Source organism: Bombina bombina, chromosome 3, assembly GCF_027579735.1.
Source record: "Bombina bombina isolate aBomBom1 chromosome 3, aBomBom1.pri, whole genome shotgun sequence".
In the NCBI taxonomy this organism is placed as follows: domain Eukaryota; kingdom Metazoa; phylum Chordata; class Amphibia; order Anura; family Bombinatoridae; genus Bombina; species Bombina bombina.
The window spans coordinates 153,155,928-153,172,042 of record NC_069501.1 but is presented as its reverse complement, the minus strand read 5'-3'; the positions used below and the strand labels follow the sequence as shown (position 1 = coordinate 153,172,042).

The 16,115-nt window shown below is 39.8% G+C and overlaps 1 protein-coding gene across 2 annotated transcripts in view; it reads left to right on the top strand.

Annotated features, from left to right (window-relative positions):
* Positions 1–12,376: 12,376 nt before the first annotated feature.
* The window catches only part of USP25 (ubiquitin specific peptidase 25), a 458,760-nt gene continuing 455,021 nt past the window's right edge, over positions 12,377–16,115 (top strand). Inside the window, exon 1 of one of the 2 annotated variants that reach the window (XM_053706014.1) lies at positions 12,377–12,647. In XM_053706014.1, coding sequence (XP_053561989.1) covers positions 12,606–12,647 — 42 coding nt within the window. In that variant the 5' untranslated portion in view covers positions 12,377–12,605. The remainder of the gene's footprint in view (positions 12,648–16,115) is intronic. The other variant, XM_053706013.1, reaches the window with a different exon arrangement.

Here is a 16,115-nt window from a genome sequence, read left to right as displayed (position 1 = left end):
CAAAATACACAAATCCATAGTCAATCCCCCAGGGAGGCCAATTATTTCTGCTATTGGCTCCCTGGGTGAAAGGCTGGGACAATGGGTGGATGCACAATTACAACCAGTTGTACAGTCACTACCTGGTTTCTTGAGGGACACTAAGCATCTCTTAAGACAGCTGAGCAATTGTACTTGGGAAAATGGTTATAAATTTGTAACCATTGATGTGATTTCCCTGTATTCGTGTATACCACACGAATTGGGGATTATTGCAGTAAGAACGATGTTAGAGAAGTACTCTGATTATAACATTGATTTGATTACTTATATTGTGGAAGCAATCTCATTTTTACTAGATCATAACTTCTTCATCTTCAATGGAGAATTTTTTCTACAATTAAGGGGTACTGCGATGGGAGCGAAATTCGCCCCATCGTATGCGAATCTCTATCTAGCAAACTTTGAAATGGAGACTATATTCAATCAGGACAATGAATTTAGAGGTAACATTAAAATGTACACTAGATTCATTGATGATATCCTGATAATCTGGGATGGCTCAAACCAACAATTAGAGAAATTCTTATACTTTTTAAATAATAATGAAGGCAATCTTAGATTTACATATGAAGTCTCAGAAAATCAAATATCATATTTAGATGTTTCAATATATCACTTAGGTAGTGGTTTGTGTACAGAAGTACACAGAAAAGAAATAACAGGCAATACCATCTTGAGAGCAGACTCATTACATCCATCCCATTTAAAGAGAGGGATACCCAAGGGACAATATATCAGATTAAGACGCAATTGTACAGACTTAAATAACTATTGGAAACATGCAAATGATCTGACAGTAAGACTGATAAATAGAGGGTATGAAGAAACTAAACTCAGACAAATATCTGAACAAGTCTCATATTTCAATAGAGAGAACTTACTAAAGGATAATCCCAGTAAGAATATAAAAAACACAACAAATATGGGTATAAATTTCATCACTAGTTATAGTAAACAGTATAATGATATATGTGACATTGTAAAGAAGAGATTGCCCATATTAGAGAATGACAAAGATTTACAATCTATCTCCACAATGTGTAAATTTGTATCTAAACGTTCCGAAACAATAGGAGAAAAAATAATGAAAAATTTTAGCTCAAAAAGCCAAGAAATTGGATATGAGAAAAAAAAGAATTGGCTTTCCAAAAGAATTGGTTTTTACAAGTGTGGAGGTAGACCTTGTAAATGTTGTGAATTTGCAAAAAAAGGGGATACTTTTACCTCAACAAATACAGGCAATGTATATAAGATTAGGAATAGAATAGACTGTAATTCCACTTACATAATATATCTTATTACCTGTCAGTTTTGCAAATTACAATATGTAGGTCTCACCTCTAGATTACTAAAAGACAGAATTAGGGAACATATTCTTTCTATAGAGGCTGAGGTTCCTAAAACACCGGTAGCGAAACATTTTGCACTACATAACAGTGATTTGAAATACTTCAGCTTCCAGGGAATAGAATATGTTTCTCTAGGACCCAGAGGAGGAGATAGATACCATGCTTTAAGCAAAAAAGAAATTTATTGGATTCATACTTTAAAAACAGGTTTTCCAAAAGGTATAAATAAAATTAGTGACGTCAAATTGTTCATTGATAGAGATTAAAATTCAGTATATCATAATATTAACAACTAATGTATCATCTAAAAAATAGAACTAAAAATAGAATTGAAATTTGAAGTAAAATCCCTATGTCAGTTAAATTTAGTGAAAATTTAAATACATCACCAAACAACAGACAACAGATCCAAAGTTCCATTATTAAACATCATTCTTTATATGTAATAACCACAAGTTTTAAACAAATACATAATGATTGAAACTAAAGTCAGCATGTATACATTTGTGATAGAGATCTAAGTGTAATCCAGCACTTGAACATAACAATGTTAATAGAATATTTGCATTTGACTTATACACGGTATACTTGACATTGTATGTTAAGATAGTGTGGTTTATTACATATTAGCCCTATCACATATTTGTGAAATAAGTGTGTAAAATCAACACACGTTGATAAACGCTTAGTAGTTTGCAAAAAAATCTTTCCCAATTCCAAGATTTGATATAACTGGTAATATTTTTTATTTTTGTTTTTAGCGAGTGAATATGCAGCTAATATGTATTCATGTCAGTGCTTTAACAAGAGATGAAAATAGTTTGGCACCCGGGGTATGTGTAGAGTTGAACTGAGGTGTGGAACAAGAAAGTATTGTGATTGGTCACACCGACACTCCCCCATGACAATATAACAGCTGCATAGTACACTTGCATAACAGCTCTGATGAACTGCCGTAGAGGCGGGAAACGCGTCAGCTGTAATCCTTGATCCGCTGTGTTCTACAATATGCTTTTAAAATGAAGAAATAAATCGAAGTTTTATACTATATACCTCTTCTCTCCCTGCTCATTATTCCTGCAAGAACGCTAATATATTTGTGGAAGTCTGTATTTGCCTTGTTCTTGGGGGTGTGGAGGATCCCCGCGTTCTTACAGGCTCAGCTGTGCTGGATGACGTATACCGGCTTTTGGGAACGAGGCTGCCCACTTCATTGAGGAATCTGGCGATACACGCCACTACAGAGGAGCTCACAAAATTCGTACCAACAGAGGGGGATTTCATTGCGGTACAGTCCGTACTCCCAGAGATGAGCTAAGGAAAGGGTAAGCCTCTAGTACCTATTTATCTACTAATGAACTTGGGACTATTATTACTTCAATTTCTACTTTCACCCTGTATATGTGAACCCGCGATTGTGGGGCTCTAATGAGAGTGATATTTTCAAAAGGAAAAGGTGCAAGTAGAAAACTGTGTGTTACCGCGTATGTGGAGCTCTAAATAGAGTGATACACACTAGATAATCTTACTTTATACATATAACGCTATGAATGTATAACATATCTGAAAATTAAAAATTATACCATTAGATGGTTTTCAAATTGTAACTCTGTGGGGGTTGTCTACCTTTTGGGGTGCTCCTGTCCCCTGTTCTATGTTGGTAAAACAAAACGTTTATTCAAGGACAGGGTACAGGAGCACAGGGATGACATCCTCTACGGAAGAGATACAAGCGTAGCTCGTCATTTTAGGGAGGTTCATAATAGTAGTACTGCTTCTTTAAAATTTGTAGGGATGGACAGAGGAATAACAAATGGAAGAGGTGGGGATGAAGAAAATTGTTTATTAAAAAAGGAAGCAAGATGGACATTTATGTTAAATACAGTGTCACCTTTTGGTCTAAACGAAAGGATTGAATATGCATCTTTTCTTAAATAAAGCTAAAAGCTTACATAACGACTTATGAGTGTAGAGATCTATATCTCCATTTCTTTTGTAAATAGATAAAATAAAATGAGAGTGTCCTCTTTAGAAGCTGTAACACTATCAGCTATTTTTAAGAATTTTCATTTTTTCTTCTGTTTGTATTAAAATGATGGGTCTTTTTTGTTACAAAATACCTCCACAGTAATCTCTTTAACTATTTATAAGAGTAAAAAGATCTATCTAGATTTATAGAATTCAATCAACCTAGGATCTATGTTTACGTTATGTCCATTTGTCTTGATATAAATAACTAATGTAACAAAGTTTGATTGAACTGCAACATGCATTTGATTTTTTAGCATGCAATTAAGGTTTTTTGTTAATAAGTTGCTAAACAAAAATGTTCTTTCACAACATTGTAAATGGCTAAATTGTATCACTTTATGTGTTGGAAAACACTGAATGAATTTGTAAGATAGGCATGATCGTTCTGTCTCAGTAACTTTAAGAGGTTTGGTACAAGTAGCTATTCTGATTGGCTAAAATAAAAACCTCCACTCTAATGGTGTTGCAATAAAAGCCGGTAACTTGAGGTGATTGACAGTCCTGACAAGGCCCCTGTTTCGCTCAGCATTATGGGGCGAAACGCGCGTCAACTCTTCTAATAGCAGCTATTACTGCACCTGTGGAACAAGCAGCTGGCCTGAGCCTACCCGGGAAATTCAAATCTAAACTGAAGAAGCAAGCCTGGTTCTTGCGGTAATCAAGCGGTTCTTACAAGTCGCCTGGATATAGTTTATGCATAGAGGCAAAGAGTTCACCTGCAAAGTTTGTGTCCCCAGTGAGCAAGGAGATACAGTTGGGATAGGTGAGATAAGGATGTCAGAGGCTCATGTCCCGGTCTGGTATTCATTAGCCCTGTGATTTTGCTTTCTTGGATGTTGCTGCAATATCTACAAACAGGTCTGTTTCACTATTTCTGGTTTGCACTACTGAGATATGGTTAATCTGCTATCAAGCTGCACAAGTCTCCAGTTTAAGTTAACATTAGAGGACGTTTTTACCTCGGTTAACACATACTGCTAAAAATATGTTTGCAAGATTGTTTATTCAGTTGGATTACAAAGTTGATCTATATTGCAACTAACTGAGACACCTGATCTCTCCTATTCGGGACTTATATTGTCTGTAAAAAGGACTTTATTTTTTCTTTATCATAGAGGAATCTATGTGAATGTTAACTCAAGTTTACATTTCAGTTGAGAGTCTGTTAGTTGTGTGTTTCCAACCATTGCTTGCTGCATATGTTTTTATATATCTGTGAATACACTTTAATATGTTTGATATGCAATACTAAAAATCCACTGCAGTGGTGTATACTAGAGATAATGATTAATTTCTAGCTGTCTATTTTGTATTAGCAACCTTGCAATAAACTGTTTGCATGTGATTAAGTCTGTGCATGTGCAGTTCATTTTTTGGATTTAATGCTGTTTCGCAGTCTTACACATCTAAGAATTTGGATAAAATGGGTTAAAATTTTGAGTGCTGAAATCCCCTACTTTAGTCATGGTATCTCATATAGCTCTACCATGGTTTCTTATCTATAATGTACTGGAATATATATATATATATATATAAGTATAGTAGTCCAAAGTGGTAGAAGCACACCTAATATACAGAGATAAGGCAATCCAGCCTGTGTTGCCGAGGGTGCTCTTCAGAATGTACATATGTACATAGAGAGCTTCAAAGAAATGGAAGGCACTCACCGGGTCTTATAGCAGAATTAATATTTTATTGTTGAGGTTTCGTGGTCACTCCTGTTTTTAAAACAAGTTACAATAATATCAAACACTCACCCTTCTTATCCATGAGAACCCTCCACCATTACGGTGTTCCTGGCGGCATCCCGGAGGTTACCGACGTCACGTGACCAACGATCTCCGTATCCATGGCAACCGGACGCCACACCAGAAGTGTCTATGTGTGCAAATTAAAAACAAAAGCAAACCACCAGGAGTGAAATGTACAGTGTTACACAAGCATCTTAGATCAAATGATCTTACAGAGGAGTACAAAATAACTAGAGTCATATAGCTAGCTGCTATTAGGAGGCTATACATATACTTCTATCATATCCTAAAAATACATAGAAGAGACTTCAATTACATTAGACGATAATGCTGCCTAACTTAAAGAATGCAAGTCCCACCTATTATAAAACATGCATATGTCTAAGTATACAAATACGGCTACTAATAATCTTGTTTCAATCTCACTTAAGAAGATGACTATGATAGAAAAGTCAGGACAGTTTAGAACAATTAGTAAACTAAGATCAATCTAAGTGGTATCAATATCTTTTACTTTTTTACTATGATCTATTGGCATTAGATGCAGTTGCCATGCTAAAGACAACAGTGCCAGTCCAAGTGAACATTCAGGCCCCGAGGAGTCGTAAAAACCCAAGGTGTAAATCCCTCACGACTCCCTTTGGAGTAGCATATTGGCTCTATCACCCCCTCTTGGTAATGGTGGGATATGGTTGATTATTATGTACTTTAGGTCCTAGACACTGTGTTTAGCAACAGCAAAGTTGATCGGAGGTCCCTTTATCGATTGCTGCTAGTTCTTAGATCATCTGCTGTCTTTCCAAAGTAAAACAAGCCACACACACACAGTGAAGCAGATAGATCACAAACTTGGTTGTGTAGGTAACCCTATGCTTTATTGCAAACTTCTTTGTTGAGTAGGAGTGACTAAATTTGTTTCCAGTGATTAGTCCCCCACATGTAGTGCAACCCAGCCACCGAAAGCATCCAGGTTTGATTTGTAGCCAAGTCTCTGAGATATAGCAGTTTCTAGGGTCAGTTTGATGAGATGATCACGAAGAGATCTAGCCCTGCGATAGCCTATCCTTGGTGGCTGTATATACTTCAGAGGTAAATCATTGTCAGAGACTAGGAGAGGCCAGTTTTGTCATAAGGTATCTGAAATTCTGTGTTTACCCAATATGAACATTGCAGTAAATGTCACTCTGTTCTCTTGTTTAGGTTCCCTAGTCTCATTGAGTAGCTCTTGTTGCGTTGATCCTTCAGAGAGTTCCCTACTCCTTCTCATTATGTCTTTATTGTATCTAAATGTGTATTCCATCTCCATAAGCTGTCTGAATTTGAGGCTTTCATCTGTATTATTGCGAGCTACCCTCCTAAATTGCGAAGTATGTAGGGCCCTTTTTAGACTAGGCGGGTGGCAACTAGCAGCATAGAGGATCTAATTTTTGTCTGTAGGTTTACTATACAGAGTGGTAACAAGACGGTTATCTTTTTTTAAAACATCCGAAGATCTAAGAAATCAATTGTTTCTTTGATGTATGTCATCTTGAACTTCAATGAAGGGTGTACCATATTCAATTCTTCAAACCAGGCATTGAGGTCTGTCTCTGTGCCTCCCCATAGGAGGAACAGATCAACTATATACAGTTTGAACAGGTGTATTATGGTGTCCTTGAACAGATTAATGCCCTCTGTTTCCAACTCTGCCATTAACAGAATAGCGTAGGATGGGGCCACATTCGACCCCATCGCCATCCCCGTTATCTGCAGATAGAAGTCCCTCTCAAACCTGAATTAGTTCAGTTCTAAACACATCCTGAGCATGTCCAGTATGGCTTCAATGGGTGGCCCAATATAGGGATATTTGTTTAATTGACGTCTTACAGCTGCAATCCCCTCCCAATGGGGGATCACAGTGTAAAAAATGGTCACATCAAGTGTTACCAGTAAAGTTTCTTTTCCCACAGGACGTAGTTCCAGAAGGCTCTTAATCATAGTAGAGGAATCCAATAGGAAAGATTGGATATTAAGGACAAGTGGTTGCAATATATAGTCCACATACGTTGCAATAGGTTGCAATAAGGAGCCTATGGCAGAGACTATTGGTCTCCCTGGTGGTGCTTGTAGGCTTTTGTGTACCTTAGGAAGCATATATAGTACAGGAATCCGTGGAAAATCTGTGGTCATGTATATACTGGTATCTCTGTCAATACAGTTGTTTGTGTACATAGTATGTATCATATCATCTAATAACTGTTTGAAGCTTTTTGTGGGGTCCCCTCTCAGAGGTTTATAGGTATCCGTATCCTTAAGTTGTCTCATCACCTTCTTTTTGTAGTCAGCATAATCCAGTAGCACTACTGCTCCCCCTTTGTCCGCTTCTCTTAGTATTATCGAGTTGTCCTCTTGTAGTGTCTTAAATGCCTTCCTCTCAAAAATAATAATCAACCATATCCCACCATTACCAAGAGGGGTTGATAGAGCCAAGATGCTACTCCAGAGGGAATCGAGATGGATTTACACCTTGGGTTTTTACGACTCCTTAAGGCCTGAATGTTCACTTGGACTGGCACTGTTGTCTTTAGCATGGCAACTGCATCTAATGCCAATAGATCCTAGTAAAAAAGTAAAAGATATTGATACCATTTAGACTGATCTTAGTTTACAAATTGTTCTAAACTGTCCTGACTTTTCTATTATAGTCATCTTTTTAAGTAAGATTAAAACAAGATTATTAGTAGCTGTATTTGTATACTTAGACATATGCATGTTTTATAATAGGTGGGACTTGCATTCTGTAAGTTAGGCAGCGTTATCGTCTAATGTAATTGAAGTCTCTTCTATGTATTTTTAGGATATGATAGAAGTATATGTATAGCCTCCTAATAGCAGCTAGCTATATGACTCTAGTTATTTTGTACTCCTCTGTAAGATCTAGAATGCTTGTGTAACACTGTACATTTCCCTCCTGACAGTTTGCTTTTGATTTTTTTTTTGCACACATAGACGCTTCTGGCGTGGCGTCCAGTTGCCATGGATATGGAGATCGTGACAAATTGGTCACGTGACGTTGGTAACTTCCAGGACGCCATCAGGAAAGCCGTAATCGTGGAGGGTTCTCATGGATAAGAAGGGTGAGTGTTTGATATTATTGTAATTTGTTCTGAAAACGGGGGTGACCCCGAAACATCAAGAATGAAATATTTATTCTTCTATAAGACCCGGTGAGTGCCTTCCATATCTTTGGAGATATATATATATACACATTTATATTAACTGCAATATATATATATATATATATATATACTGTAAATATTTCCCATTCCAATGTTCTGCACATAGTAGAATATGTTCTAAGTATTTTTCAAATATTATTATCATTGATTTGGATATCGTCGCCAAATTCCGTAGTGCTGGGTACAATGATAGGGGTATACAGTGACAAGGATTTGTGATAAAATACAAAACATAACAAAACTAAACAAATCTAGTACAGGAGGAAGAGGCCCTGCTCCGGAGAGCTCACAGTCTACAGGTTTAGGGTGCAGAGACATAAGGTTGGGGTAGCTTGTCACATTGGTTGTAGTTGCAGCAGTGAGTAAGGAAGTTCATGTATTAGTTTGGCTAGGATGAGGAATGGAGGAGAGATGGTAAGCCTCTCTGAATAGGTGGGTTTTCAAGGAGCGTCTGAAGCTATACAAGGTAGGAGACAGTCTTATGGAGCAGGGAGTGGAGAGACGTAGGTCAGAAGTTGATCGAAGAGGACGGGATGGGGAATATTTCACAATGAGAAAGGAAATATAGTTGGGAGTTAGACTGTTAAGTGCTTTGTAAGTTAAGGTTAATACTGGAGTGTATGGGGAGCCAGTGTAGAGACTGGCAGAGCGGAGCAGCTGATGTATATCGGTGACTTAGGTGGATGAGTCTAGCAGAATCATTCGTAATAGAGATTAGAGGGAGGAAAGGCGATGTTTTGGAAGGCCATTTAGAAGTAGATTGCAATAATCAATGCGTGACAAAATGAGGCAATGATTTAGTTATTTGTAGATTTTTGAGTAAGGAAGGGACGAATTCTGGAAATGTTGCATAGGTGTGAACGGCAGGATTTGGTAAGTGCTTGCATATGTGGGTTGAATGCGAGTTCTGAGTCAATTGTGACCCCAAGACAGTGAACCTGGGGTGAGGTGTTGAGAATAGAGTCTCCAACCATCAGAGAAATGTCAGGTGTTGGATGTCTCGAAGAGGGGGGGAATAAGAAGCAGCTCAGTTTTGGACAGATTGAGTTGGAGGTAGTGTGAAGACATCCAATAGGAAATTGCAGAGAGGCAGTTGGAAAATCAGGAGAGGAACGATATATTTGGGTATCATCAGCATATAAGTGGTACTGGAATCCAAAGGAGGCTATATGTTTTCCAAGGGAGGATGTATAAAGAGAGAAAAGCAAGGGACCCAATGCAGAGCCTTGCGGTAATCCATCTGAAAGAGGCATAGTATCAGAAGATATGTTGTTAAAGGAAACTGAAAACGAGCGGTTTGAGAGATATGAGGAAAACCAGGAGAGGGCTGTGTCTTGGATGCCAAATGAATGTAGTATTTTTAGGAGGAGAGGATGGTCGACTGTGTCAAAAGCAGCGGACAGGTCAAGAAGAATTTTCAATAGATATTCCTATATATATCTATACCTATATATATTTAAGAATAAAGATGAATTACCAGCGCTAAAAAACTTCAATCTCAGTCAATAGTTATACCGAAACCCATAAATCAGATAAGTAGCAAATATTTCAATATATCTTTCTGATCATGCTGCTTAGAATTGATACAGTGTACCTGTGGCACTGTTAGAACTTTACAATAGACAAGAGATCAATATAGAAGGGTGCACAGACATATATATATATATATATATATATATATATATATATATATATATATATATGATATAAAAAGTCTACACACCCCTGTTAAAATGGCAGGTTTCTGTGATGTAAAAAAATGAGACAAAGATAAATCATTTCAGAACTTTTTCCACCTTTAATGTGACCTATAAACTAAGCAACTCAATTGAAAACCAAACTGAAATCTTTTAGGTGAAAGGAAGTAAAAATAAAAAAAGAAATATGGTTGCATAAGTGTGCACACCCTTAAACTAATACTTTGTTGGAGCACCTTTTGATTTTATTACAGCACTCAGTCTTTTTGGGTATGAGTCTATCAGCATGGCACATCTTGACATGGCAAGATTTGCCCACTCTTCTTTGCAAAAACACTCCAAATCTGTCAGATTGAGAGGACATCTCCTGTGCACAGCCCTGTTCAGATCACCCCACAGATTTTTGATTGGATTCAGGTCTGGGCTCTGGCTAGGCCATTCCAAAACTTTAATCTTCTTCTGGTGAAGCCATTCATTTGTTGATTTGGATGTATGCTTTGGGTCGTTGTCATGCTGAAAGATGAAGTTCCTCTTCATGTTCAACTTTCTAGCAGAAGCCTGAAGGTTTTGTGCCAATATTGACTGGTATTTGGAACTGTTCATAATTCCCTCTACCTTGAATAAGGAAGAGAAACAGACCCAAAGCATGATGCTACCACCACCATACTTCACTGAGGGTATGGTGTTCTTTTGGTAATATGCAGTGTTGTTTTTGCGCCAAACATATCTTTTGGAATTATTGCCAAAAAGTTCAACCTTGGTTTCATCAGACCATAACACCTTTTCTCACATGCTTTTGGGAGACTTCAGATGTGTTTTTGCTAAATTTAGATGTTTTTCTTCATAAGAAAAGGCTTCCGTCTTGCCGTCTACCCCAAAGCCCAAACATATTAAGAATACGGGAGATTGTCGTCACATGTACTACACAGCCAGTACTTGCCAGGTATTCCTGCAGCTCCTTTAATGTTGCTGTAGGCCTCTTGGTAGCCTCCCAGACCAGTTTTCTTCTCGTCTTTTCATCAATTTTGGAGGGACATCCAGTTCTTGGTAATGTCATTGTTGTGCCATATGTTCTCCACTTGATGATGACTGTCTTAACTGTGTTCCATGGTATATCTAATGCCTTGGAAATTCTTTTGTACCCTTCTCCTGACTGATACCTTTTAACAATGAGATCCCTCTGATGCTTTGGAAGCTCTCTGCGGACCATGGCTTTTGTGTAGGACGCGACTAAGAAAATGTCAGGAAAGACCTACTAGAACAGCTGAACTTTATTCAGGGTTAATCAGAGGCACTTTAAATTATGGCAGGTGTGTGATAACTTTTATTTAACATGGTTTTGAATGTGATTGCTTAATTCTGAATACAGCTACATCCCCAGTTAAGAACATTGGAATATGAAACATTCAGATTTTCATATTGGGTTAGCGCAATTGCGAAAATGTAATAGTGTTTGCGCGAGAGTGGAGTGTTTGCTTTTTTCATCCATTGACTTCTATGGGGGAATACATGAACGTGCAAGCAATATTCGATGTTCTGATTTGGGTTACTGTTTGCGCAAAATACGTAACTCTAGCAGAGTAACGCAATATACCGCACCACTTGTAACTTGCCCTAAGTGTGCAATAGCCCTAAGTGTGCAATAAAATTATCTATAAGAAAAAAAATTTACATACCTAAATTCTGTTATTTTGCTATAGAACAACATATAGGCCCAAGTCTAAACATCTTATTTCAATAGCTAAACTTCACTCACCACTTGTCTCATTTGGATGAGCAACTCTGGGCTGGAATCTGCAGCAGACAACAAGGCTAGCCCTGGTAATAATGTTATTATAAAGTGCATTGTTTAGCGGTTCTTACCTATTAAAATAAATTGATGAGACATGTAGCAGGGTTAGCCTTGAGAAGTCTGCAGTTTGCTTTTTCAGCTCTGAGAATTAGAAAAACCACAAATGTGGGAGATAAATTACATGAAAGGGAAACAAAATAAAGCAACTGATACTTTTACAACGATTAGAAAACCTTTTATATTAAAATATCAAGACATTTACTGTGCTGTCCCTTTATGCAAATTGCATTGGCTACAGTTTTGTTTGTGTGAATCAGCTCCAGAACTTATTGGATTTTTTTTTAACTCGAGAGTTTTTAGGGGACCTTTTTGGGAACAGATTCCCCGATCACTTCCAGCCTGTGGTTTAGGTTATCGTAGTACCAGGAGGAGTGGTGAGAGAGCCCAGCCCCTCAGTGACTGTTGTGTGTGCATCTGAGTGGTGGGAGTGGTATAGTGCGGGGAGTGTGCTGCTGTGGAGCTGCCGCTGGGGAGACACGGGCGGTGTCACGAGCAGCAGAGAGAAGCTGCCATTCCCAGGCTGTGGATATTATACGGCTCGGTGCCCCGAGGCGGATGGCTAATGAACCCACCAAAAGGCCCTGATTACCGGACACTCTGTCGTCTCTTCCCCGTGCTCGGGATCTCAGTAGCAGAAGCAGGAGGAGGTGGGGAGGGTCTGGGCCATGACCGTGGAGCAGAATGTCCTGCAGCAAAACTCCCAGAAGGTAACAGTCGCTAGCACCCACAACCGCGCTGAGTGTCATAAGCAGCCCTGTCAGTATTGTATGCGAGCCTGGTCTGTGGATAATGCACAGAGTATGCAAGATACACCCCTTACTGAAAGCACGAGTCTCATATATGTACTCCTGCCCCAACCCTGTGTTTACTGCAAACACCCATGCTGCACCAGCACTAGTTTGTCTTCTAATAACCACTGACGCACAGACGCCCTCGCTTCTGCCCATCTTTCTTCAACCACTTCCTCTTTCCATATACTCCTGATACTGTACCAGCAGGGGTGCCTCAGTTATCCATCATGCTAAACGCCCTTTATAGCCCCTATTCTATATCACAGGCTCCTCTCTTACTGCACCCACATTCCTTTTGCACCAACCTCTCCCTGCATCACAACTATATACACAATTATTTCTCTAACAAAAACTCAGAGTGATTACTGCACTTACAGAATACAGCTCATTATACTCATGCTTCCCATGTTGGAGTTAATATAACTAATATATAATATAATAATGCAGCAGGTATCCTTAATATTGCACTCGCCCCATGCTGCAGGTATCCTTAATATTGCACTCGCCCCATGCTGCAGGTATCCTTAATATTGCACTCGCCCCATGCTGCAGGTATCCTTAATATTGCACTCGCCCCATGCAGCAGGTACCTTATTATAGCACTCGCCCCATGCTGCAGGTATCCTTATTATAGCACTCGCCCCATGCTGCAGGTATCCTTATTACAGCACTTGCCCCATGCTGCAGGTATCCTTATTATAGCACTCGCCCCATGCTGCAGGTATCCTTATTATAGCACTCGCACCATGCAGCAGGTATCCTTAATATTGCACTCGCCCCATGCAGCAGGTATCCTTAATATAGCACTCGCCCCATGCAGCAGGTATCCTTAATATAGCACTCGCCCCATGCAGCAGGTATCCTTAATATAGCACTCGCCCCATGCTGCAGGTATCCTTAATATAGCACTCGCCCCATGCTGCAGGTATCCTTATTATAGCACTCGCCCCATGCTGCAGGTATCCTTATTATAGCACTCGCCCCATGCTGCAGGTATCCTTAATATTGCACTCGCCCCATGCAGCAGGTATCCTTAATATAGCACTCGCCCCATGCAGCAGGTATCCTTAATATAGCACTCGCCCCATGCTGCAGATATCCTTATTATAGCACTCACCCCATGCTGCAGGTATCCTTAATATAGCACTTGCCCCATGCAGCAGGTATCCTTAATATACACTTGCCCCATGCAGCAGGTATCCTTAATTTTGCACTCGCCCCATGCAGCAGTTATCCTTAATATAGCACTCACCCCATGCAGCAGGTATCCTTAATATAGCACTCACCCCATGCAGCAGGTATCCTTAATATAGCACTCGCCCCATGCAGCAGGTATTTTTAATTTAGCACTCGCCCCATGCTGCAGGTATCCTTATTATAGCACTCACCCCATGCTGCAGGTATCCTTATTATAGCACTCACCCCATGCTGCAGGTATCCTTAATATAGCACTTGCCCCATGCAGCAGGTATCCTTAATATAGCACTCGCCCCATGCAGCAGGTATCCTTAATATAGCACTCGCCCCATGCAGCAGGTATCCTTAATATTGCACTCGCCCCATGCAGCAGGTATCCTTAATATTGCACTCGCCCCATGCAGCAGGTATCCTTAATATAGCACTCGCCCCATGCTGCAGGTATCCTTATTATAGCACTCGCCCATGCTGTAGGTATCCTTAATATAGCACTCGCCCCATGCTGCAGGTATCCTTATTATAGCACTCGCCCATGCTGTAGGTATCCTTATTATAGCACTCGCCCATGCTGTAGGTATCTTTAATATAGCACTCGACCATGCTGTTGGAATTATTAATTTTGCCCTGGCCTCATGTGGCAGATATCCTTTTATTGCACCTGTCTTATGCTGTAGATATCCTTTTTATTGCACCTGTCTTATGCTGTAGATATCCTTTTTATTGCACCTGTCTTATGCTGTAGATATCCTTTTATTGCACCTGTCTTATGCTGTAGATATCCTTTTTATTGCACCTGTCTTATGCTGTAGATATCCTTTTTATTGCACCTGTCATGCTGTAGATATCCTTTTTATTGCCCTTGTCCCATGTTGTCCATATCCTTTTTATTGCACCTGTCCCATGTTGCAGACATCCTTTATATCGCTCTGGTCCCATGTTGCAGACATCCTTTATATCGCTCAGGTCCCATGTTGCAGACATCCTTTATATCGCTCTGGTCCCATGTTGCAGACATCCTTTATATCGCTCTGGTCCCATGTTGCAGACATCCTTTATATCGCTCTGGTCCCATGTTGCAGACATCCCTTATATCGCTCTGGTCCCATGTTGCAGACATCCTTTATATCGCTCTGGTCCCATGTTGCAGACATCCTTTATATCGCTCTGGTCCCATGTTGCAGACATCCTTTATATCGCTCAGGTCCCATGTTGCAGACATCCTTTATATCGCTCTGGTCCCATGTTGCAGACATCCTTTATATCGCTCTGGTCCCATGTTGCAGACATCCTTTATATCGCTCTGGTCCCATGTTGCAGACATCCTTTATATCGCTCTGGTCCCATGTTGCAGACATCCTTTATATCGCTCTGGTCCCATGTTGCAGACATCCTTTATATCGCTCTGGTCCCATGTTTCAGACATCCTTTATATCGCTCAGGTCCCATGTTGCAGACATCCTTTATATCGCTCAGGTCCCATGTTGCAGACATCCTTTATATCGCTCAGGTCCCATGTTGCAGACATCCTTTTTATCGCACCTGTCCCATGTTGCAGACATCCTTTATATCGCTCTGGTCCCATGTTGCAGACATCCTTTATATCGCTCTGGTCCCATGTTGCAGACATCCTTTATATCGCACCTGTCCCATGTTGCAGACATCCTTTTTATCGCACCTGTCCCATGTTGCAGACATCCTTTTTATCGCACCTGTCCCATGTTGTAGACATCCTTTTTATCGCACCTGTCCCATGTTGCAGACATCCTTTTTATCGCACCTGTCCCATGTTGCAGACATCCTTTTTATCGCACCTGTCCCATGTTGCAGACATCCTTTTTATCGCACCTGTCCCATGTTGCAGACATCCTTTTTATCGCACCTGTCCCATGTTGCAGACATCCTTTTTATCGCACCTGTCCCATGTTGCAGACATCCTTTTTATCGCACCTGTCCCATGTTGCAGACATCCTTTTTATCGCACCTGTCCCATGTTGCAGACATCCTTTTTATCGCACCTGTCCCATGTTGCAGACATCCTTTTTATCGCACCTGTCCCATGTTGCAGACATCCTTTTTATCGCACCTGTCCCATGTTGCAGACATCCTTTTTATCGCACCTGTCCCATGTTGCAGACATCCTTTTTATCGCACCTGTCCCATGTTGTAGACTTTTTTTTTTTTTTGGTG